The 25251-nt window shown below is 40.5% G+C and overlaps 1 protein-coding gene across 5 annotated transcripts in view; it reads left to right on the top strand.

Annotated features, from left to right (window-relative positions):
• The first annotated feature begins 16949 nt into the window (after positions 1-16949).
• ARFGEF2 (ARF guanine nucleotide exchange factor 2) overlaps positions 16950-25251 on the top strand; it is a 58448-nt gene continuing 50146 nt past the window's right edge. For 4 of the 5 annotated variants that reach the window (XR_015732983.1, XM_034413824.2, XM_034413823.2 and 1 more), the window contains exon 1: positions 16950-17328. Coding sequence is in view for 3 of the 5 variants with exons in the window: in XM_034413824.2 (XP_034269715.2) it covers positions 17190-17328 (139 nt within the window). In the remaining 2 variants the exon portion in view is untranslated. The remainder of the gene's footprint in view (positions 17329-25251) is intronic. The other variant, XM_087889117.1, reaches the window with a different exon arrangement.

Below are 25251 nucleotides of genomic sequence, written 5' to 3'. Positions count from 1 at the left end.
TTACAGGCGTTGACCACTCTGTTGCTGAAGTCGTATTTTCTGCAATCGAGTTTGGAGCGGTTTACCTTGAGTTTGTATCAATTGTTTGCCTGTGTATTATTGTGATTGAAGCTGAAGAAGTCATTGACAGCACATCGATGAACAATTGGCTGTGTTACATCTTTTGTGAAGTCCCCTGTCTGAGCTTTGGGCCTCCATCGCTGCATTTTGGGGATGTATATGACTGCAGATCTTCTTGCGCTGCGAGATTCCCCCTTCTCGCAGATGTGGCCCTCCTCACTATCGAGGGCCCACCTCAAGGAAGGGTTTTGGGACCCAGAGAGGTGGCATGTGAAAACGAGGGGATTGAGGGGTTTTCTAACAAAATTTTTAGTCAAATTTTTAAGGGGTCCTAGGGAGGGGGAGGGTCAGATTGGAATTCGGGCTGTGGGTATGGGGGATAACCCACAAGGGGGAGGGGAGGGTCTGGCAGTGAAGCGTGGCGTGGGGGATGGGGGACCCGGGATCGAGGGGGGGGTTAGAGCTTGGGGCCATATCGTGTTAGGGGAGTGCGCACTCGCTGTCTACGAGCGGTGGCGTGCTCCGGCCCCCAAGGCTCTACTCGCTCCTCAGGTTGCATAGATCCTCAGGACCCAGGCCTTCGGCTGATGCTGTGCAATGCCAGGTCCGTAGTAAATAAAGCCCCCCCTCATCTGTGATCTTGTTCAGGAGGGGGGTGCGGACCTGGCAGGTATTACGGAGACCTGGTTGGGCCAGGAGGGGGGGGTTCCCCTTGTTGAAATGTGCCCGCCAGGTTTCCAAGCATTCCATCAGCCGAGGTCACAGGGGAGGGGCGGGGGGGTAGCGGTTATCATTAAAGAAGGTCTGAGACCGAGGGAGGCCACTGTTCCTCAGATGGCCGGCTGTGAATTCCTTTTTGTGAAATGGGGTCATGGGGTTCAGATGGGTTTGCTGATCACGTACCTGGCTCCCTGCCACGTGGCAACAGCCCTGCCCGAGCTACTCAACGTCATCGCCGCGGTGGCGGTTGATACCCCTAAGTTTATGGTCATGGGGGATTTCAACCTGCCGTCCGTGGGCGAGACGTCAGAGATGGCTCGGGAGTTCATGGCTTCCATGACAGCTATGGACCTGACCCAGTTAATTCATGGCCCTACCCACACAGGGGGAAACACACTGGATCTGGTTTTTGTCTCTGGACAGTGGTTGAGGGATCTTGATATAGGGGATATAGTTACTGAACCCTTGTCATGGTCAGATCACTCTCTCCTGCATCTCGACTTTCGAACCGCTGCACCCCGCTGCAGGGAGGCGGAGCCGGTAAGATGGTTCCGCCCCAGGCGCCTGATGGAATCTGACAGATTCCAGACGGAGCTTGGGCCATTTCCTGAGGTTCTGGCACACGCCTCGACTGGAGACCTGGTGGCCGCCTGGGATAGGGCGGCTGCTGGTGCTCTGGATCGGGTCGTGCCTTTGCGGCCTCTGACCCGGCGCCGATCTCAATTGGCTCCTTGGTTTACCGAGGAGCTGAGGGAGTTGAAGCGCCGGAAAAGACGCCTAGAGAGTAGTTGGAGGGCCAGTCTTCTTGAATCTGACCGGACACTAGTAAGATCCCACATTAGGAATTACTTAGTGGCGATAAAAGCAGCGAAATGTAGTTATTTTGCTCCTCTTATTGCGTCATCAGATAATCGCCCGGCCGCCCTCTTTAGGGTGACCCACTCCCTGCTCCACCAGGAAGCGCGGGAGGAGCCCTTGGAGGGTAGAGCCAAGGATTTTGTTCAGTATCTGTATGACAAAATCACTCAGATTCGGGAAGATTTGGACTCCGACTGGGTAGTCTCAGGGGGAGAGACAGGGGCAGGTCTTGAGAATGTTATCTGGGATGAGTTTGATCCTGTGACCCCTGAGGACGTGGACAGGATTCTGGGTAGACTGAACGCGACCACTTGTTTATTGGACCCGTGTCCTTCCTGGTTAGTACAGGCTTCCCGGGAAGTGACACGAGGCTGGCTCCAGGGGATTATAAATGCTTCGCTGAGTGAGGGTGACTTTCCCGCCGCCTTGAAAGAGGCGGTGGTGAGGCCTCTCCTCAAGAAGCCTTCCCTGGACCTGGCAATGTTGGTAAATTATCGTCCGGTCTCCAATCTTCGCTTTGTTGCGAAGGTTGTTGAGAGTGTGGTCGCGCAACAGCTCCCCCAGCACCTGGATGAAACGACGTATCTGGATCCGTTCCAGTCGGGCTTCAGGCCCGGGTACAGCACGGAAACGGCATTGGTCGCGTTGGTTGATGATCTCTGGAGGGCTCGGGACAGGGGGTGCTCCTCTGTCCTGGTCCTGTTAGATCTCTCAGCGGCTTTTGATACCATCGACCATGGTATCATGCTGCACCGGTTGGAAGAGTTGGGGGTGGGAGGCACTGTGTTGCGGTGGTTCTCCTCCTTTCTCTCTGACCGGTCGCAGTCTGTGTTGACAGGGGGACAGAGGTCGACCCCGAGGCCCCTCATATGTGGGGTGCCACAAGGGTCGGTCCTCTCGCCTCTCCTGTTCAACATTTATGTGAAGCCGCTGGGCGAGATCATCCGTGGTTTCGGGGTGGAGTACCATCAGTACGCTGACGACACCCAGCTGTAAATCTCCACCCCGGATTACCCCAACGATGCCCTTGAAGTGATGTCCCGGTGCCTGGAGGCCGTACGGATCTGGATGGGGAGGAACAGGCTCAGGCTCAACCCATCCAAGACTGAGTGGCTGTGGTTTCCGACGTCCCGATATAATCAGTTGACGCCATCACTGACTATTGGGGGCGAATCATTGGCCCCCACGGAGAGGGCTCGCAACTTGGGCATCCTCCTGGATTCACGGCTGTCTTTAGAAGAGCACTTGACGGCCGTGACCGGGAGGATTTTTCATCAGGTTCACCTGATTCGCCAGTTGCGTCCCTTTCTGGATCGGGACTCTTTACGCACGGTCACTCATGCCCTTGTCACCTCCCGCCTGGACTATTGCAACGCTCTCTACATGGGGCTCCCCTTGAGGAGCACCCGGAGGCTCCAACTGGCGCAGAGTGCGGCCGCGCGGGTGGTAATGGGAGCGACATGGCGTTCCCATGTAACACCTCTCCTGCGCGAGCTGCACTGGCTCCCGGTAGTCTTCCGGGTGCGCTTCAAGGTTTTGGTTACCACCTTTAAAGCGCTCCATGGCTTAGGACCCGGGTACTTGCGGGACCGCCTACTACCACCAATAGCCTCCCACTGGCCGGTACACTCCCATAGAGAGGGGCTCCTCCGGGTGCCGTCAGCCAAACAATGCCGACTGGCGGCCCCCAGGGGGAGAGCCTTCTCTGTGGGGGCACCTACTATCTGGAACGAGCTCCCCCCAGAGATACGGAGGATCGCGGATCTGCGCACCTTCCGCCGCGCCTTAAAGACCTTACTATTTCACCAGGCCGGCCTGGCCTAATTTTCCCCCTCTTTTATAAAAGATTTTTAAAATTTTAAACATCTTTTAGTATTTATATATTCAATTTTAAATTGGTTTTAAAAGTTTGGGGTTTTAAATTTGTCGGGGCCAAAATTATTTAATTTGATTTTATTCTATTTTTTAAATTTTGTATTGTATGTGTTTTTATTGTTTGGCTGTGCACCGCCCTGAGTCCTTCGGGAGTAGGGCGGTATAGAAATCTAATAAATGAAATGAAATGAAATGAAATTGACAGGTAGGACGTTGTAGCAGATAATTTTGTGTACTATGCTTAGATTATAGAACAGATAGAACTGGCAGATAATGCTTCAGAGGTTGGTTTCAGCAGGTTCTGTCCAGTTCTGTAGAACCGGTAGCGGAAATTTTTAGTAGTTTGGAGGACCAGTAGTAAAAATTCTGACTGGCCCCACCCCCATCTATTCTCTGCCTCCTGAGTCCCAGCTAATGGGGATTTTGCAGTAACCTTCCCCTGGATAGGGGAAGGAATGGAGATTTTACAGTATCCTTCCCATGCCATGCCCACCAAGCCACACCCACCAATCCATGCCACGCCCACCAAGCCACACCCACAGAACTGGTAGTAAAAAAATTTGAAACCCACCACTGCTTTGCTTGTCTATGATCCTCTCTTTCTAGATAGATTACTACATAATATGTAAGCTTCCATCAGCTAGGTGTTGGTACAGTGAAGAATATATTTTTTCACAAAACTAGACATGACTTGGAACAGTATAGTATTAAACTGTTGTAATCTTTTCTTTTGTCAGATAACTCATTGTGGTTTTGTCTAGTTTGACAGATTTATTCCCTGAGATGCATGTAGTGAATCTAGTCTTACTTCCATTATGCATCATTTTTTTTAATTGTTAAATTTATGGTCTTTCTATCCAAGAGGCTCGAGGCTGCTATAAATAGTAAAATGTAAAATATAAATCAGGAAGATAAAACATCAATGAAACTAGTTCACCTTTATATGAATTACACAATTAGGATTGGCATAATAAATCAGTTTACGATGCCAGAAGCTTTTCTAAATAACTGTGACTTTTTCCAGGACTCATACTAAATCAGATGATTGGTTCTATGAAGCCAGATCAGTTCTACACCCTGGATTTTCAAAATGTTTCTTGGTACTCCTCAGGATATCTATTCCACCTATATTTGTTTCCGGGGGGGGGGGGATTAGGAAGCAGGAAGCAGTGCAAAGCAAATCTGTATTTTCAGCAATGCCTCTTGGCCTTACGAAGCCTCAGAAGATAGTTGATTTTCCTCCTGTCTAGTTTTTTCATGGCCCAATTTTCATGACTGTTGGTAGCTATGGGAAACATGATAATGCAGACTAACCTGCATTTGGTTGCCAGACTGATATCCTTGCTTTTTTCATGCTCAATTAATGCTCATCATTGCTGTGTGACCCAGCACTATTCAGCACTTAATTTCTGGACTGCATTCACTGCTTTGATCAATCTGCAATCCTAGGAAAGTGAACTCTTGCATGCATTCAATCTCTTTACCATCAATTGTTATTTTGACATTTCCATTCCACACATTGGTCACTGTGAGTTGTTTACTAGAAAGACTTCAAATGGTCCTCTTTTTCTTAAAAATAACCAGCAGTCAATGCAAAATAACCTTTTGCATTGACTGCTTGCTTGACCTAAGCTGGGTCATTTGCTCTGCAAAACTACAGTATTAACGGGTTTATATGTCATTACCCAAAGAAAAACCACTTTTACAGATACCCTTGACTTACAGCTGGTCATTTAATGACCATTCAAAATAAGATAGGTTTTTAAAAACGTACGAACAGTCCTCCATGTTATGCTTGCTTGCTTTCCTCCATAGTCATGTGATGGCATTTGAGGCACTTGGCAATCAGTTCTCGTTTATGACAGGTTGCAGCATTCCAATCATGTGACCACAATCTGTGACATTTTTTTTGGTGTTTGGATATGCTGGATTTGCTTAATGACTACATGGTTCACTTATTGACCACATGATTCACCTAACAACCCTGGTGTCAGCCATCGTAAAAACCATCATAAAATCGAGTCCAATCACGTGGTGTCTCGACTTACAAGCACAATGACTTACAACCAAAATTCCAGACTCCATTGTGGTTGTAAGACTGTCTGAACCCAATTTGGGGCAATTTACCCGTATTTGGAGTATATTGCTCTAGACTGTTTCCTACTTAATACAGCTCGAAACCAAGAAACAAAGCAATTACAGTAACAGTAGAAACCTTGAGTCTCCCAAAGACTCAAAACTCAAAAAAAAAAAACCCTCAAAAAAAAGAAGAAGACTCAAAGACGCCTTTGGTATGACCTAAGCGTACCTCATAAAATTATCTGCTACAATGTCCTTTCCTGTCAATGACTACTTCAGCTTCAACCACAATACACGAGCACACAATAGATACAAACTTAAAGTGAACCGCTCCAAACTCGATTGCAGAAAATACAACTTCAGCAACAGAGTGATCAATGCCTGGAATGCACTACCTGACTCTGTGGTTTCATCCCAAAACCCCCCAAATTTTAATCTAAGACTGTCTACTGTTGACTTCACCCCATTCCTAAGAGGTCTGTAAGGGGCATGCATAAGAGCACCAGAGTGCCTACCATCCCTGTCCTAATGTTCCCTTTATTTGTATTCATTTTATGTATTCAATTCATACTTATACTTATATATATTATCTAATACGTATTTGACAAACAAACAAACAAACAAGCACAATATACCTGACTTCCCTTGTTTACCAACTTTGGGTTAATGATGTCTTTCTTTCTTTATGAAAGAAGCATATAATCAGGGAAATTTAATTCAGCAAAAGCCAAATATGCAGAACTGAAATGACAAATGCTTCTTAGTTTATAAAAAGGAGCAGGTTGCTGGTGATGGGGAAAGAATAGCAGTGGGAAGTCATGCAGTGAGAGCACTTCTTGGCATTGTAGGAAGAATTTCCTCTTTTGTGTAATTGCCCAGTATCTGCTACTCTTGCAATACTGGAAATATTCTTGAGTGAGCCGCTCAAGTCACAATATGGATGCCACAAATGCTGTTGACTGTAAAACACACACACACACACACACAAGCAAAACTAGGCACTTTCTTCTACACCCAGAATAATTTTACCTTGACTATAAAGTACTTTGCTATCTAGGGTTGCACAACCATCAGCGGGACTATTATAATCTTAGGTGGCAGATTCTGGCAGTGGGTAGTAATGGTAGAGCTAGTCCTCATGAACAATTCAGCTATTTCTTTCAGTTGAAAGATAGAACCTGCCTTGTCCTCTGCCCTCAGTTATCCTGCTGCTTTAAGTTTTAACTGCCAATCCACTCAGCAAAGCTATTCAACAAGGTCATCCACGGGGAAGATTTAAAAAAAAAAATCAATATGGTGGCCACCGCTACATAATTGCCCCCCACCACCACCATTTTTCTACATGCCTGTCAAAAGAGTTCGGGTTTGACCACACATTTGTGACCATCATCTTGATATAGCAGTATCAGGACAGTTAGGATTTCCAGTAATCAGTTTGATAAAGATCACTAAGTCACAGATAGTATACATAGCAGAAAAGCGGCAGTGTTTTAATTTTGTTTCCGCTACGTCAGGGCATGTCTAAATAGTTAGGAAGCAAAGTTTAAAGCCAATCACATCTCCTTGAAGTTTTTTGAAATATTTCTTAGAAATGGTGGATTGCAACATTGAAGATATTTTCATTTAGCAAGGTTTATTCTCAGCAATAGTGCATTGTTTTCAAACTCAGAATAACAGAATAACAGAAGGGATCTTGGAGGTCACCTAAAACTCCTGCTCAATCAGGAGACCCTATACCCTTACAGACAAATGGTTGTCCGATCTCTTTTAAAAATCTCCAGTGATCTTATCTGAATAACGGTAAAAGTAAAGGTTCCCCTCGCACATATGTGCTAGTCATACCCGACTCTAGGGGGCAGTGCTCATCTCTGTTTCAAAGCCGAAGAGCCAGCGCTGTCCGAAGACGTCTCTGTGGTCATGTGGCCGGCATGACTAAATGCCAAAGGCGCACGGAACGCTGTTACCTTCCCACCAAAGGTGGTCCCTATTTTTCTACTTACATTTTTTATGTGCTTTCAAACTGCTAGATTGGCAGAAGCTGGGACAAGTAACAGGAGCTCACCCTGTTACGCAACACTAGGTATTCGAACCACTGAACTGCCGACCTTTCAATCGACAAACTCAGCGTCTTGGCCACTGAGCCATCGTGTCCCTGTCCTTATCTAAATAATAAACCCTAAATTGATATTACCAGGAGCCTAATAGCTATTAGGTCTTCGTATTAGTGTTGTGTTTCCTTAGTTTGGAATAAAATTTTGAGCATTAGAAGCTCAAATAAATTGTTTCATTATTAGTAGCACTTTCATGACCTAAAAAGTATTTGCTGCTAATCCTGCAGTCAACCACAATCTATCTAATCTTTTTACTTGTAAAACTTTTAGTTTGGAAATTTTAAAAATGGAGGATTATTTTAGGTAAGGGAAAATTCTATTTCTGCGTAGTTCGTCTTGGTATACGTCATCAGTGTGAAGGGAAATTACTAGCAAGGAAGAGATGGCCTTTGAAAAAAGTGTAGAGCATATGAAAAAGAATTAACTTTCCAGTGCTTTGGATTAAGACATAAGCAGCTGGAGGAAGCTGAAAAACAGAACAGACTCATTTTTACAAAGCAGAAATAAAACACACTTCCTCACACTTTAAACTACTCTGACAAAGCAGGAAGAGAAGTTACTCACAAGCTGGTTTTTTTTTTTTTTAAAAAAAAGTTCATTAATGGAACAGTACAAGGAGTTGCCAAATCTGAAAAACACTGCACTAAACTATAGTACCATTTGATAAGGTTTAGCCCAAAATGTTAGATCGTGGTTCAAATATTATGGGAATCCAACTATGATGTTAAACAAATCTGTGACTGTTTCCAGATGAGTTTTTTTATAGTGGAATTATAATATCTTGCCACCAATTTGTACAGGACATCAATTTTTCTTGCATCCAAATTAAGGCCAATGAAGTTATTTATGCAAATGAGACAGAACAGTCCAAAACTCTTTCTTCCATCTTTTACACACATATATACATACGTCTTTGTTTATTATTATTGATATGTTTATTGCTCACACTTAGGTCATATTTGATGTGTATCTGTGCTTGTAGTTGTAATCACATGTGTCTCAACTTTAAGGCAGAAATTCAAAACACGTTTTTCTTCAAAGAAAATCCTAGTGTGTTTGGTGGCTTATCATAGCCTTTATTGCTGAATTGGTAAACAGCTTTTGCAACTCTTGAAATTAGCGGAACTATATGAATGAAGAAGTTGAGAATTATGCTAGAGCAGGAGTAGTAGGACAAAGCTGGCTATCATAAATTGTTTAACCAGTTCAATGGTGCCCTCATATGGAAAAAATAGGAATACTGGAAATTGTTTTATGTTGTTTGTTTTTCTGAATAATGTTAAACCTTGGGGTTTTTTTTTAAGCATGAAGGCAATGTCATGAGACCATATGAGGAGAGCCTTCTCTGTGGGGGCACCTACTATCTAGAACAAGCTCGCCCCGGAGATACGGAGGATCCCGGATCTGCATACCTTCCGTCGCGCGCTCAAGACTTTCCTATTTCATCAAGCTGGCCTGACCTAAGTCTTTCCCCTTTTAAATGGAAATTTTAAATTTGGTTTTAAATTATTGGGGTTTTAAATTTGTTCAGCCAAATTATTTAATTTGTTTTAGTCTATTTTAAATTTTGTATTTATATGTTTTATTCTATGGCTGTTCACCGCCCTGAGTCCTTCGGGAGTAGGGCGGTATACAAATTCAATAAATAAATAAATAAATAAATAAATAAATAAATAAATAAATAAATAAATAAATAAATAAATAAATAAATGACAGAATAAAAATAGTTCTGTGATATTGAATGCTGAAATATAGGGCTAGGATGTGAGCCTGATTTAGTGGAACTCTTTTTCAGGGAAAAAAAAACCCCTTATGTTTAACTCTTAGGACTCTAAGAGCACATCCTCACATCCCACTAACTTCAGCTGAAAAATGCCTCACTGATCTTCCTTTCAAGACACAGCCAGATGACACAGCCTTCCTTTCATCCCCAGATCACAGGTAAAGCCAGCTAACTTTGGGGTTTCTGATCTGATGTGGAAGTGGTTTTCCATCGTCTCCCAACACACCTTGGCATGATATTTTAGTAGTGACTAAGGTGATGACAGGGTCCCAGTGATATCAGGAGCTGAGATCTGCCCAAAACCTATTGGCCAGTTTCAGCAAGGGAGGGTGTGCTACTCCCTAGTGCAGTGATGTCTAACCTTTTTGCCATCGCGTGCCAAAAGTGGGGGGAGTGCGGGGTGGTCATGCTCGCATGTGCCCACACCCATAATGCAATGTGCCCCACCCTCCTGTATATGTGCGACCCCCTCCCCCGTGCTCCACCCGCTTTTGGCATACAATGGCCCGGTGGGCCCAGTAGGCCCATTTTTCGCTCTTCCCAGGTTCCAGAGCCTTTCTAGGAGCCTGGGGAGGGCGAAAACGGCCTTTCCCACCCCCTGGAGGCCCTCCGGAGGCCGGAAAAAGCCCGTTTGCCAACTTCCAGTGGGCCCAGAAGGCCCAAAAATCAGCTGGTGGAGCTGAGCTTGCGTGCCCACTGATACGGCTCTGCGTGCCACCTGTGGCACACATGCCATAGGTTCGCCATCACAGCCCTAGTGATTACGAAGGAAGAGTATGATTTATATTTGGTAAGTTCTCAGTGAATTCCTGCAAGAACAAGAAAAGTGGCGGAAGACTTGGAACATAGAGAAGATTGATCTAACAGAGTTGGAAGGGACCTTGGAGGTCATCTAGTCCAACCCCCTGCTGATGCAGGAGACCTGTACTAGGAATTCAAACTGCCGAACTGCCAACCTTTCTGATCGACAAGCTCAGTGTCTTAGCCACTGAGCCACCTAGTACTGGGTTTGTTGGTTCTTCCAAAAAGCTCCAGAAATATAGGATCATTTGGTAAGCGTCATTCTCTTGGAGTCTGCAGTGAGTCAAAGTAATGTGAAAAATGAGGTGATGCACCTGAGAAATAATTTCTGCTTCCAGATTCCCTGTGACTTACCAATATTCCACACAGGACAGCTAGTCTGGTATAGTGGTTAAGGTATCAGGTTAAAAACCAGGAGACTGTGAGTTCTAGTTCTGGCTTGGAAAGGCAGTTCGGTGACCTTAGGCCAGTGAGGCGTAGGAAAAAGGCAATGGCAAACCACTTTTGAAAAACCTTGTCAAGAAAACTGCAGGGATCTGTTTAGGCAGTATCTGAGAATTGGATACAATTGAATGGAAGAAAAAAACCCCATACACACATGAAATCTGGGCAGGGAGGATATGATTGAAGGAGTCATGTTTTTCTTTCCAAAGTTGGCCTGTGACTTATATAACCAAGCAGGAGGTCTTTCTTACTTTAGCAGAGCTACTCCATATGAATGCTGACATGCCTGCAGCCTCGTGTCAAGCTTCCCACCAGGGAAGCTTCTGGGCAGAAAGAAAAAGGCACACAATGATGCTGTAAATTCCAATATCGTGTACAAAAGCTAAGAAGTCATAAAGGAGGAATTCCAGTAGTTGCTGGATATTGAATAGGAGTTCCATTTGTACTGCAATCAAAATTCAAATTCTTGCATCATTCCATGCAAAGGAAGCAACTCTTCATTGGATGAGAGGCAGACTTTCCATTATTCCTTGATTTGGTAATGGGTGGATTTACTATTAAGACTGTTTGCCTATGTTCATGTGAGAATTCTCTCACAATCACACAGAGAATCTCGGTGCACCTACCCTCCCAGATCCCCTGAATGACAATGATGCTTGTCTTTTCCTCTTCCAGCTCCAGTCCATTTTAAAGGCACTGACTGATGGATGGTGTCCCCACTGACAGAAAATGTGTCAATTGTTGTACTTTGCTTGTTTTTCTGTAAACAGAAGAATGCCATTCATCAGCTTCCTTAAGAGGCAGAGCAGAGATAAACCTTGGGGACAATGAAAATACCATTTCAGACAATCTCTTCTTAAAAGCTTCCAGTGTTGGGAAATCTCTGGAGGCAAATTGTTCGAAATTGTTCTGGCAGGAAATTTCTCCTTGGTTCTAAGTTGCTTCTCTCCTTGATTAGTTTCCAGCCATTGCTTCTTGTCCTGCCTTAAGGTGCTTTGGAGAATAGCTTTACTCCCCCTTCTTTGTGGCAACCACTTAGATATCGGAACACTGCTATCATGTCATCCCTGGTCCTTCTTTTCATTAAACTAAACATACCCAATTCTAGCAACCGTTCTTTATATGTTTTAGCCTTCAGTGTCCTAATCATCTTTGTTGCTCTTCTCTGCACTCTCCTTCCAATGCATAGTCCAGCCCATCCTTAATTGCTTCTGGACAATCCCAATGATTAGAGAAGGATTAGAAGAGTGCAACAACCAAGTAATATGATAGCTGACTTAGGAGGAGCAATGGAGAAGAAGGTGATGTAGCTCCTCCCTTCTTCCATCCTTCCATTCATGATAACCCTCTATAATAGCCACTATTGGGAACCCACATGATCAGGCTTATAGAAGGCATGAGGTAAAGGGGAACTTTACACTATTTGTGGACAGAGGTTCCAAAATGATCTTGCGCTTTTCTATTTTTGTGTCCTATAAAGAAAATCTAGGTGCTATATCAGTGGTGGGTTGCCCCGGTTCGGACCGGTTCTATAGAACCGGTAGTAAAACTGGCGGGAGGCTCCGCCCACCGACCCCAATGTCATCAGGACGCTTCTGCGCGTGCGGCCCCGTTGCGAACCGGTAGTAAAGGTAAATAGAACCCACCCCTGTGCTATATGTTATATGTTATGGAAATTCATATTCAGGGAGCATGAAACTAAGCTGAGTGGAACGATATAAAATTACTTTGCATATCAGAACCATCAATTATTTCTGTACAGTAAAATTTTTGTACTTCTGTTTTCACTCCTTGCTTTTATAACATGTTAAATTCCTGGCTCCTTTGAAGCTAATTTTCCCCAGTCTTATTTCAATATTCCAATCAAGTCTCCTCAAACATTGGAAAACTTTTTCCAGACTTTGTAGTCAGTATGGTTAATGGTCATTAAATTCCAAAACATATACTAGATTTAGTAAAGCTATTCAAACCCATACATTATATTGAGACCAGGGAATAAACTCAATGTAATCTTTGGAACTTAATTCTAAATAGGCCAAAATCTATTGCATTAGAATTGCAATAGAAATTGGTATAATATTTAGGAATATATTCGGTGAAAATGGCACATACATATGATAGCCCAAAATTATTAGAAGGTATAGCTAGTAAAATTAGGAAATTTGTTACTCCATCCATTTTTTTTTTTTCTGAAGCAGTTTTGGAATCTAGAGAACAGACAAATGCTTGGAGAAATATACAGTACTTTAGAGCTGTTTCTATAATCCAAAAGATATACTTTAGAAATTGAAAATCATAAATATATAATGATGTACTCAGCTCTATAGCTTCTGGCTCGTATAAATGGAAACACTAAATTGATTCCAGCAAGGATGAAAGGAATTCAAGTAATTTTTGAATGAGCACAATTTTACCCTTGTACAGAATCAGTTATCAGATAACTGTTTTACATTAAAAAAAGAATCTTGATATACTGTAAAATCTGACACAATATTCTATAATAGTAGAATTTATATAGCCAGATTGCACATACCTTTATGTATTTAGCAATTCACATTTTAATTTGGAAGTGTTCAATAAATATGTATTTCCCATTTCAGTTAAATTGCAAAGTAATTAATCTTTTGCTATGTTATTTCATATTTTTTTCAGGGATAATACACACCCCAAATGTAGTATTTGGGGTTGAAGCATTGCTTCCATCCATTTCATTTTATTTATTTTGAAAGTAAACATTTTCTTGAATTGAGGTCCGCTCCTGATAAGTACGTGAATGTATTTGTATTTATTCTTGGCAATCATACAGAAGTTATCTATGGTTTTTATACTGCCATCCATTGGTCATCTCAATTTTTGCAGCCCAGATATATGGTAGTAGCTCCATAAGGAACAATTCATTCTATTTTTCTTACTGTAGTTCTCCCCTCCTCCCATTTTTCTCCTATATCTATATTCTTTTCTATATTATCTTGTGTAGTGGAACATCTGATATACATACATATATGCATATATAAATGAACAACATACATTAGACAGAAGATTAAACGTCTCAATGCCCTCTCTCAGAAACCCTATGGATCTTCAGTTTGGCCCTGCTTCTTGATTTGGGATAGTGGCTTGGCAGAGCCCACTTCCATCGCTTTCTCTACCTGATCCTGATGTAATAATTTATAGTGTCACTATAAATGTGGCAGTTCAAGCCCTTCCTTGGCCATGAAAGGCATCTGGATGACCATGGTCGAGTCACTTTCTCTCAGCCAAATTCACCTCAGAGAGTTGTTTATTTATTTTATTTATTATTCGTATTTCTATGCCGCCCAACTCTCCGGGGACTCGAAGAGTTGTTGTGGGGAAAATAGGAGAAGGAAGGTGTGTTGGATATTAAGTTATTTCTATAAATAAAAATATGGGCTATAAACAAACAAACAAATAAAACATAAATAAAATATGATTAGAAGAAAAAAACACTTCTTCCTACCTCCTGGATATCCTACTTCCTAAAGAGTGAGGGGGCAAAAATCAAACTTTTTTTTTAAGAAAAAAAGAAGCCTATAAAAATATATTTTAACTTTAAATATTAAAATGAAACTATTTTGTACTAAAAAGGATTAAAGCACTTTTCAGGGATTAATGGCTGGAATTTAAAAAATAATAAAACACAACGGATAATAGAATATTCTGAGAAGACCACAAGATGGTGCTAGTATGTTACAAATGGGATTTTTCTGTCCCAAAATCCCAGTAAAGAAATGGGAGACTCCCAGATATTACATCAACATCACCAGAAGATATTAGATTTAAAAAAAAAAAAAATCATCAGGCACATGAGTGAAATATGAATCAACACTGATATTAAAAACCCACTTTCTTAATTTATATATAGTTTTAAAGAATCTTAAGCTAAATATAAACACCATAAAAACAAATCAGAATCCTAACATAACTTCCTCACTTGACTGTTATTTATTTCTACAGAAATAAAAGACTAATTAAACAGAAATTTCCTGTAGTTTTTTTTTTCTCAATATACCTGGGCTTCCCCCAGATTCCTAGATATTCTGGCTGTTTATCAGAGGCTGTTTGAAGTGATGACGTACCTCACTTGTTTTCTGGCCTCTCTCCAACAGTTTCTTTTAAAAGGAACAAACCCACGTTTTTTCCTTACCCATCTTTACAAATAAAATCTCTCACTATGTGATAAACAGTATTTCTCCCTTATGAAGACGTTGATTCTAAGAACTCTTCTCCATTGCCTTTAATGTACTTTCCTGCCATCCTTGACATGTAAGGAAAGTGGAAAATGTATACCAACATTATACCAACGGTATAATGTATGCAAGGTAAACACTTAGGCAAGGTCACTTTTTCCTACTGTAGGAAGAAATATCCTTCTGGGTTCGGCTCCAAGTGGGGAAAAAGACACTGGAAACATGGAGACTGCTTGGAAAGATGGTTTAATGGTGGACAGGATCACGTGGCTTGAGTTCCTGAACAGAAAAGGGCCGAGATACAGCGAGTCCCCGGGTTTTATGCTCTCTCTGGCTTTGAACTTCCTGGGGCCCCGAAAGAGTATTCTGATTGGTTGTCAGACTCCCAGGGGATGGGGGGGTCTTAGCTAGCCTTGCTGGCTGATGAAAGCCATGGCAGGTGCCATGTGGCGAGTTTCTGTTGCTATTGTGTTGCAGATGGGTCCTATTGTCAAAGATTGAGTTTCTGCCTCAGGCCCATTAACAAAGGGGGGGAGGCAGGAAGGTGGGAGTTGCTTTGTCTTTAAAACATGCTTCTCCATTTCTCCTCCAGGGAAACATAATATTCTGCCTTTTTAATATTTCTCAAAATATTTAATTCTTCTAGGAAAGGGGTGGGTGCTATCTTCCTACACTATGGTTAACATGGAAGGTAATACAATTGATGTTTTTACATTAACCATCACAACTTTTTGTTGGGTCAATTTGGCTCTCATGTGATCTTCTGCCTCTAACAATGAAACTCTAACTGAAGCTCTAATAATGAAGAGAATGGACCACTTGACTCTTTTCAATACAGGCATCCTATTAACTCTTGTTAGCTATTGTCCCAAAGATTTGTTGGAAGAAATCTCCGTCTAGGTTCTGCTCCAAGTGGGGAAAAAGACACTGGAAACATGGAGACTGCTTGGAAAGATGGTTTAATGGTGGACAGGATCACATGGGTTGAGTTCCTGAACAGAAAAAGGGAGGAATACAGCGAGTCCACGGGTTTTTATGCTCTTTCTGGCTTTGCATTTCTTGGGGTCCCGAAAGAGTATCCTGATTGGTTGTCAGACTCCCAGGGGGTGGGGGTCTTAGCTAGTCTTGCTGGCTGATGGTCACATGTGCTTCCCAGGTCACATGTGGTGAGTTTTGGTTGCTAGATGGGGCTCATTGTGTTAGTTTCTGTTGCTATTGTGTTGCAAATGTCCTTTGACAAAGGATTGGGTTTTCTGCCTCTGGTCCATTAACAAAGGGTGGGGGGGCAGGAAGATGGGAGCTGCTTTGTCTGTAAAATATGCTTCTCCATTTCTCATCCAGGGAAATATAATATTCTGCCTTTTTAATATTTCCCAAAATATTTCATTCTTCTAGGAAAGGGGTGGGTGCTAACCTCCTACAGGTTCTCCCCCCCCCCACAAAGGAAATTGGACTTTCTTGGGTTTTTTTTTTTCTTTAGAAAATGTTTTCACTGAAGTAAAAAGCACCTTTGGGACATATCATGTTTATACTTTTGTATGTTATCTTATATATGTTTGACAAATAAATAAAATAAATAAAAAAGGGTGTGTGTATGCATAAGTGCACCAACATGCCTACCGTCCCTGTCCTAATGTCCCTTTTTATTCGTATCCATTTCATGTATTCATAATTCATGTTTATACTTTAATCTGTTATTTTACATATACTGGACGAATAAATAAAATAAATAAAATAAACCATGATCTGGATGATTGAGAATCTCCATAGACATTTGTTAATAATTGCACAGCTATCTGGAGATCCGAACTAGACCTCGCTAAAGAAAAACATGATGATGATGATGATTGATGATGATGATGACTGGACCTTTTAACTCTTTCTGTACAGCACCCCCACCCATTTCTTTCGCGCGCGTCACCACTTCGCAAGGAAGAACGCGCCAGCAGCTCATGAGCCCCGCCCACTGCTCCTCCCTGTTCTCTCCCTCCTCCCAAAGCCCCGCCTTCTGATGTCACTAACTCGACAGGGCGAGAGAGGCGTTCCACAAGGTGGCTCCCGAGGAGGGAGGTCACGTGATGGTTTCAATATGGCGGCGCCGTGTTGCTGTCCAACCTCAATACCTCCACCTCTGAGGGAATCGCGCTCCTTCCGGCTCATGGAGTTCCTCCGCGGCCGGAACCTTTGAGCGCCAATCCCGCTCCGGTAAGGGCAGGCCGGGACGAAGGTCTTTTTAAGTGCGAGAAAGCCATGCAGTTCCCGGCCCGCGAGGAGAACACTCGGACGAAGAGTATGTTCGTCTCACGGGCCCTCGAGAAAATCCTCTCCGAGAAAGAGGTGAGGCGGCCCCCTCACGGACAGCTGAGGAGAGCTTGCCAAGTGGCACTTGGTAAGTTGAAGGAGCGAGCGGAGATCGGCCCTTGGACGTAGGCTTGATTAATTCGGTTTCTCCACAGCCAGCCCCGCCCGCTGCCCTCGCAGGGCTCCCCGGAGCCTGTCAGGTGTTGGAAGCGCAGCTGACGGTAATTGGCGCTTCCATTTCCAGTCCTCCTCCTGCGCCCAGCGACTTCCCCCCCCCCGGAAGGCATTCGAAGGCAGCAGCGACCAAAGGGCGCTAGTTGAGCCTGAGGAAGCTTTTCTGCATTATCAACTCCCAGGCTATCTAAAGCTCACCTTTAAACGAGCCAGATATGAAACTCCATTAACTCTTGTCTCCGGTTATGAAAGGTGGTTCTCCTCCTCAAGGCATCCTCATACGTGTCTTGCCCTTTGGTGGAATTCCTGGCTCAGTCAGCTGACAGCTTCTGTAAAAGTTTCACATCTTTGGGTGTGAATTTGCAGATTTGCTTCTATGGACTCTATAATAAAATCCCTCTATAATAACTACCAGCTTGGGACCCGGCTCAGGATTCTAGAGTCATAATTCCTCAGGCTCAGTAAAAAAAAAAGTCTAATTGAATGGGTTATTCCTTACACACACACACCACACACACACACACACACCACCATATAGTGAGGATCTTTATATTTACAGGAACTCTGTCAAGTGTCTGGGGATTCATAGATAGATACCTACATGCAGAATTTTCCTCGCTGCCTAGTTGCTGTGTAATAATGTCAACAAATTAAGACAGTTGGTGGAGTCAGGACTTGTCATCATAACCTGCTCTGTAAATTAACCCTGCCACGTTGGATCCGCCCTGGTTTGTAAATAGCTGACTGTACTTCAGATCTGGCAGGAAGTGTAAAATTATTCTCTGATCAGGTTAAATTTGTACAAGAAAAGATTTCTCTTTGATTCAGGAAATGAAAGCAAGGTTTGCTTTGCTTATCTTACTGTAGCATGTGGTGCTGCTTGCTATGAAATTCCTGGAGCTAAGCAAAGACCATTTTTTTCAGTTTCTGATCAAATGGATGGGCTGTGAGGTTTTTTTTTTTTTTTTTTTTACAATTTTTATGACCCCAGTAATATTTTTTGGAATTCTGATTGGACAATATCTCTTAATTCAAAAACAATGAATTTACTAAAAAAATAATTCATTGGGGGCAAGAAAGGATAAAAGAAATCCAGATTTTTTTTTCCAAATAATTATTTGGAGTTATTCAGTGAGACTTTTATTAAAAAATTCACAATTAGTATGCATTATATTATTGTATGGTCACTATTTCTGGATGTTTTCAATCCAAATATAAAAGACAATCTGACAAATTTTGAATGACAGTTAAATTTAATAAATGTATGTTTTAAACAAAGTGATCATTGAGATTTTTTTTTCCTGAAAAATATGTCAACACTGTTTTTAACAGGCTGTCTTTATAAAAATTGCACAACCCTGTGGATAATGTTCAACTTAGCCTTGAGATTGATTTAAGCTGCATTTTTTGCACATATATTTAGGAGTAAGTCCACTGGACTTGCTAATCTGTTCTCATATTGCACTCATTTTTTAACTATGAATCATATTGCTTTTCACATAATTCACTAAGCAATCAAGCAAACATAACTTAGTGCAGAATTTATAAATGTGCAGGTTTAGCCATGGCCAAACGTAATTGTCTGAATTCAATTTCTGCTTTCAATAAACTAGTACATGAGAACGGAGCAGTGTATCGCTAAGCAATCTGCTTGCTTAACTAATCAATTATAATTTATTTTCCACTACAGTTTTATCTTTTGCATAAAAATAAATTGTTAAATTTATATTGTATGCTCAGTTTTTGTATATTATTGTCTTTTCAGCTACTTATTATAAAGCTGTCAATCTGGTATTCAATTAAAATATTGGCCTGTTCATATTGCATTTGTGCAGCGCTTTGATTGTTATATAAATACTATGTATTATAATTATATGAATGAGAAGGAGAGAGATCACTATCATAGAGACTGAAGATACTAATAAAATTTTGTATTAAAATTGAGTATATCAGTGTACAGGGTACTTGGTTGTTTCCAATAGTATACATAATATTCTTTATCTTTTCTGCAGTTCAGAACTGGTGATTACTGATACATTTACAGGTGTAGTGACTATATATTTCAAACTGGCTCCAAAACTGTTTATGAGATAGTGACTGAATTAATCAGTGATGTGAATACTGGCAAGGAGTGTTTTGATATGGTGTTCTTGATGTTGCAAACCTGTTTGCAAATTTCTAAAACTTGATTGTATTGTTTTACAATGACTCAGTCTCATTCCTTTTTGAAAGGATAATTCATAATAGTTCTGGGGCAATATATCTTGTTCATGGTTGTCATGTTTCACATTTTATCTTATCCCATGTGCAATTCTGCAAAAATGTGAAATTGTTAATACAAATTGTATATTTGGGGGGATTTTTATCAAGAGTATGTTAATGATATCTAAATCTCTCTCTCCCATCACCCAATTTGATTTCTGAATTAATGTTTGATATTTTTTATATATTAAATTTATCAATTTATATGCCACCCATCTCCCTGATAATGCAACTCTACAAATTAAAAATGGAAAACTATGCAATGGATATCAGCAATGGATTGGAGGAAAATAAATTAGTAAAACTTAATTTAGTCAGACATGGTCTTGATTGATATTAGATGTATCAGAAATCAGATCAAACACAAAGAATTCATTTTCTATTGGGTAAGGTTGGTTATTATTTTCTTCCAAAGATTCAAGTTTGGACCTACTTCTACATTGATCCCTGAACTTGGATCCTCAAGTTCTGAGGTGATCTTAGATATTTATAGAACTAAGACTAGTGTACTAACAGATCTGAACCCAGAACAGTAAGGAGGTAGAAGTTAGAAATGTTAATATATGGAGATGATTTAACATGTTAAAGGACTTAAATCTTATTTTAATGAAATGAAATACTGGCCTATCCTATGAAGAGAGTGTTCTTAGGAAGCTCAAATGCTATTGTTTCGTACAGGTTATGCTAAGGATTATGTTGAATGAACAATCTAAGTAGAGCTAGCAAGACAAAATTATGCTTTTCAGTGAATCAAGGCATCTATAATGAATCTAGTTCATTAATGGTAGTTAATTTACTTATTATTTGATTACTTATTATTATTTGCATGTCCATCCATCTTGCCAAAGAGTTTTTTGCTGCATGTAATTTTGAAACTCAAACCAAGATTTCATGATAGATTAAAAAAACCTGTGATACCTTTGTAGCACTTGTCTTATTTGAAGATTATTTGAGAGTCTTAGATATAACATTACTTTAGATCAAGGGTGTCAAACTTGCCTCATCACGTTGCTGTCACGTGACATTTTGTGACGTTTTCCCCTTTGCGGAGCTGGGGTGGGCGTGGCCTGTGTGTGATATGCCCGGCCCGCGGGCCGCTAGTTTGACCCCCCCTGCTTTAGATAGTGAGATGGATGGTGTATAAATTGCATAAGTGGTAAATGAGTAAAATAAAATAACTCCTTTTAAAAGAGATATGTGTAAGTACAGTATTAGACGATTTACTGTAGAAGTACCAAGTGCTATACAAACCACTATGCAAGCTGAAAGGCTTCAGCTGCAACGTGATTTTATTAAGCTGAAAAATATTCCTTAATAATGGACAATAACTATATATTATTGAAATATTCTTTGAAAGCCACTCATTCTTTAATTCAAAAAACTTGTTTTGACTGCCAACATTGTTTTGGTATTCTGTAGCAAATAACACTATTTGCAATTTGCCCTATTCCACTTAACTGCCTGAAGTTCAGAGAAAACAATGAATAACTTCCAAAACATCTATGAAACTAGATGAAACCATGGTAAGAATCTTACCGCAGCTGACAGCATACCACTCAAACTGGTGGCTCCAACTGCCATTGGTCACTAAAACTGTTCTTATCTGCAGTTCTGCAGATACAGGAAGAAAGGAAACATGATAGAAGATTTCTTTGAATTTTTTTCTGGTAGCAACCACATACTGAAAGTACGTGTTCCTTTTGTACTGAATACATTGTTGATCCAAGATTTACTATAAAATATTTATAACTTTTTAACGGTGAATGTAATGTTTTCCCCAAAACATACATCAAATTATATCCTAATATATTTCAGTCTGGAATTGAAACAATCACCATGTGTTTTCAACTCCTGAACTAGTTAGGTGCATCTGAATTTTGCATCACAAGGAACATGAAGTTTTAATCTAATTTAGAAGTAATCATTCTAATATTGCCAAGTACGAGTTGTTAAAATACAGCTGTTCATTCTTTTCACAAAATAGTTGTTGTGATTGAGTTTCCAGTGAGTTTATCAGCATTTAGAATTAGAAATTGAGGGTTCTGTTCTAGCTTTCAAGTGAATCATGTTGGCTTTCTTTTCCATTCCTATTTTCTCCACAAATTAAAATTAACTGTATTATGATGTTTAAAATTGCATAATAGAAACTATGTGGAATTAATAACCTTAATAGTAACTTATATTATTTATGGCTCTGAAAATAGGCTTATATCCAATTACGCCGCTTGTCAGAACCACCATTATGAATTATCACCATGAAACTTTAGTAGTCATTATTTATGCTTTATGCATGTCATATTCTTTTGACTGGACATAATTTCTGCAGCTACTCATCTATCATATGTAAGTTAACATACCAGTTTTTTTATTTGTTAAAACGTATGCTGATCTATGATATATTTCTTACTTTTACTATATTAAACAGGCTGCTCTTTGAAAACAAAATGACTGTGTGCATTTAGACCGCTCAGATCTGAGAATATTCCAACTTCCCCATTCAAAGATGGTGCACAATTTGGGAGGGGGTGTCTTGTATCCTTATGATTTATATTGACTGTTTCCTAATATGATTCGATTGCTTATTTGTACCTTATGCCTATCATTAAGTGTTGTACCTTATGATTCTTGATGAATGTATCTTTTCTTTTATATATACTGAGAGCATATGCACCAAGACAAATTCCCTGTGTGTCCAATCATACTTGGCTAATAAAGAATTCTATTCTATTCTAACCTGTTTCCCCCAAAATAAGACATCCCCTGATAATAAGCCCAATCGGGCTTTTGAGCACATGGCAATAAGGCCAAGTGTTTATTTCAGGGTTCAAAAAAAAACATAAGACAGGGTCTTATTTTCGGGGAAACATGGTGTTCTATTCCCAGACACACAGCTCCTGTCTAACGAGTAGGTGGCAGCTCTGCACAGGAAGGTTTTTATCCAGCTTCATCTAATGTGCCAATTGAGCCAGTTGCATCAGTTCTTAGAAAAGGGGCCCTCAGACAGCCATTCATGCCTGATCACCGCACAGCTGGACTATTGCAATACTTTCTACATAGGATTGCCCTTGAAGAGCTGGTCCAGAATGCAACAATGTAAACAAAGATGGGCATTCCTCAGTATCCTCATGTAACACATCTGCGACCTGCACTGCTTGCCAGTTTGCTTCTGGGTGTGATTAAAGGGTGTTGGTTGCCACATATAAAGCCCTACATCAGGTGTGTCAAATGTACATCGTTACTTTGTCATCACATAATGTATCACGACTTTTCCCCCCTTAGCTAAAATGGGGGTGGGCCTGGCCAGAGTGTGATGCATCTGGCCCACAAGCCGCAAGTTTGACATTCCTGCCCTACATGATGTAGAGCCTGCCTGTCTCCAACAGTATCTGGTCAGTTCCATCTGGCAGGATGGTGCACTCCCAAGTTCCATAGATAAACAGTGCCATTTGTCTGGGCCCTGGAAGATGCCTTCTCTGTAGCAGTACCTACCCTGTGGAATGAGATTGTCCCCAAACCTTTGGAGAGAAGGCATGATGGCCCTTTCTTCCTTTCTGTTGCCTTCTGGGTTTGATTTCTTTGCCATCGTTGTTCTTTTCTGTTATGCTGTTTTTGTATTTTTTAATTTGTTCTTTGTTTTTAAGTGTTTTAAAAATTGTAAGCTACCCTGCTTTAGGTTGTGTTTAGCATTTTTGTCCTATACTGAATGCTTCCCAAGGATCTGGGATAAGCAGATGATGTTGTATAATAATATTAAAGATATTGTTGAAGGATGTAAGCTGCTTCAAGTAAACTTCCCTTTGCAATTGACTGATGATGATTTTGTCAGTGCTGAATGATTTGGATTGCACCCAAAGCACCTACTGTATTACTATCTTTGCTTTCTTTTGTCACCAACTATTGGCAGATCTTTATATTTTGTGATTTTTCTCCAGTTCTTTCTCTTCTGTTCTGTTGTTGCAGGTATTGCAATGTTCACTATCCAGAGTTTTTTTTTATTTATCTTATCAACAATTGTTAAGTCTTTGGGTGTTGTGCAACAGATGCTTGTCTGATTGAATTCTGTAGTCCCAGAGCACTTTAGCTTCTTTATTTTCTATTATTTTGTCTATTTATAGTCCCCCCAGGTTTTTCATCCAGACAAGTTATATTTCTTGCAGAAATATTATGGTAGATTACAAGATCAATCAGATGTTTATACTGGATTTGGCATTCGTTATTATGGAAGGCATTATCTATCATTTCATTTTTTAATATTATTTTTTAATAAAGCAAGCAGCTTCTTTAAAAACACTGGTTCATAATAAAGCAATATGGTTCTTAGAATCAACATAATAATCACAATATGGTAATCACATTTGAGGTATTTTCATTACATTGAGAAATATAGGGATGTGGAAGCAGAAAAGCGGAAAAGCTGATGATACTGCAGTCATAAAGCCTTTCTGGTCAAAATCCTAAAATTAAATAGAAGGTAGACATACATTTAAATAACTTAGTTTCTCTGCAAGATTTAGGTTAGAATTTGGACTTCTGGGACAAATAAGCAAAACAAACAAACCCCATCTGATTCTCTCATTTTTCAAAATATCTAATCTAGTCTAACAGAGATGAAATGTCTATGCATGTGTACAGTTTGTGTGTGCGTGCATGCGTGTAAGGAAGAATATGATAGGTGAAGCAAGAAAAAACCAACATTAGGTAAGAAAGTATTGTGCAATGCCTTCTGGCAAATATGGTACAGTTTTCCCTAATCAGATTGCCATGCTGCAATCATAATTTAAACAAATCTGTCTTGGAAAGTAGCCAGTTTAGATTTTTTAAAAACTAGACTTTCCAAGTACAGGCATCAGTGAAATGGTATGAAAGTTCAGTGCCACGTCATCATATTATAAAGTACAGTAATATGCAGAATATATTTCTGAAAGTTTTTAAATGAGTATTATAATATTAGAGCAACAGCATATTAGTTACTGGCTTCTCAAGCAGATGCCATTTAAAAGTTTAATGGAAACAGATATGTTAAAATACCATGCAGTAGTATAGTTCAAATCTTGATATTATTTGCAGTTAAACTTTGCAGCAGAAGTTGCATAAAAAAATATGGTTGGGCAAATATAATGGGTCATATTGTTTAAAATTATAAATGTACAGAAGGATAATCTACTTATAATTATACTGAATACCAAAACATTCTTAACTAGCTTACAAAGCCAATAAGGTTGTGACTCACCTCATTTTAGAAAATAGTAAAGGATTGGTAATTGAAGGGACATTGATTTTTAGATAACTTGCACTGGAAGTTCAGGACATACTTTTTAAGTGTATTCTGGATGATTACATGTTGTCTTTACTGTAAGACACTTGTCTTAAGATTAAGACAGATGATTTTATGTGTGACCATAAGACTAGATTAATATTTTCTAAATTTTGGTTTCCTATTGTTTTATCTGAAAAAATAAGGCCCAGTCCTCATATCATATGAGATAAAATTCTGCCTTTTTTATCAAATGATAAAACTGGGGACTTGCAATTGTGAGCAGTTTCAATATATGAGGATGAAGGTTCGTTCTCCAAG

This window comes from Pantherophis guttatus, chromosome 3, assembly GCF_059756535.1.
Source record: "Pantherophis guttatus breed Tessera chromosome 3, ASM5975653v1, whole genome shotgun sequence".
In the NCBI taxonomy this organism is placed as follows: Eukaryota; Metazoa; Chordata; class Lepidosauria; order Squamata; family Colubridae; genus Pantherophis; species Pantherophis guttatus.
Note: the sequence above shows the minus strand (reverse complement) of the source record. Positions and strands in the feature narration are given on the sequence as shown.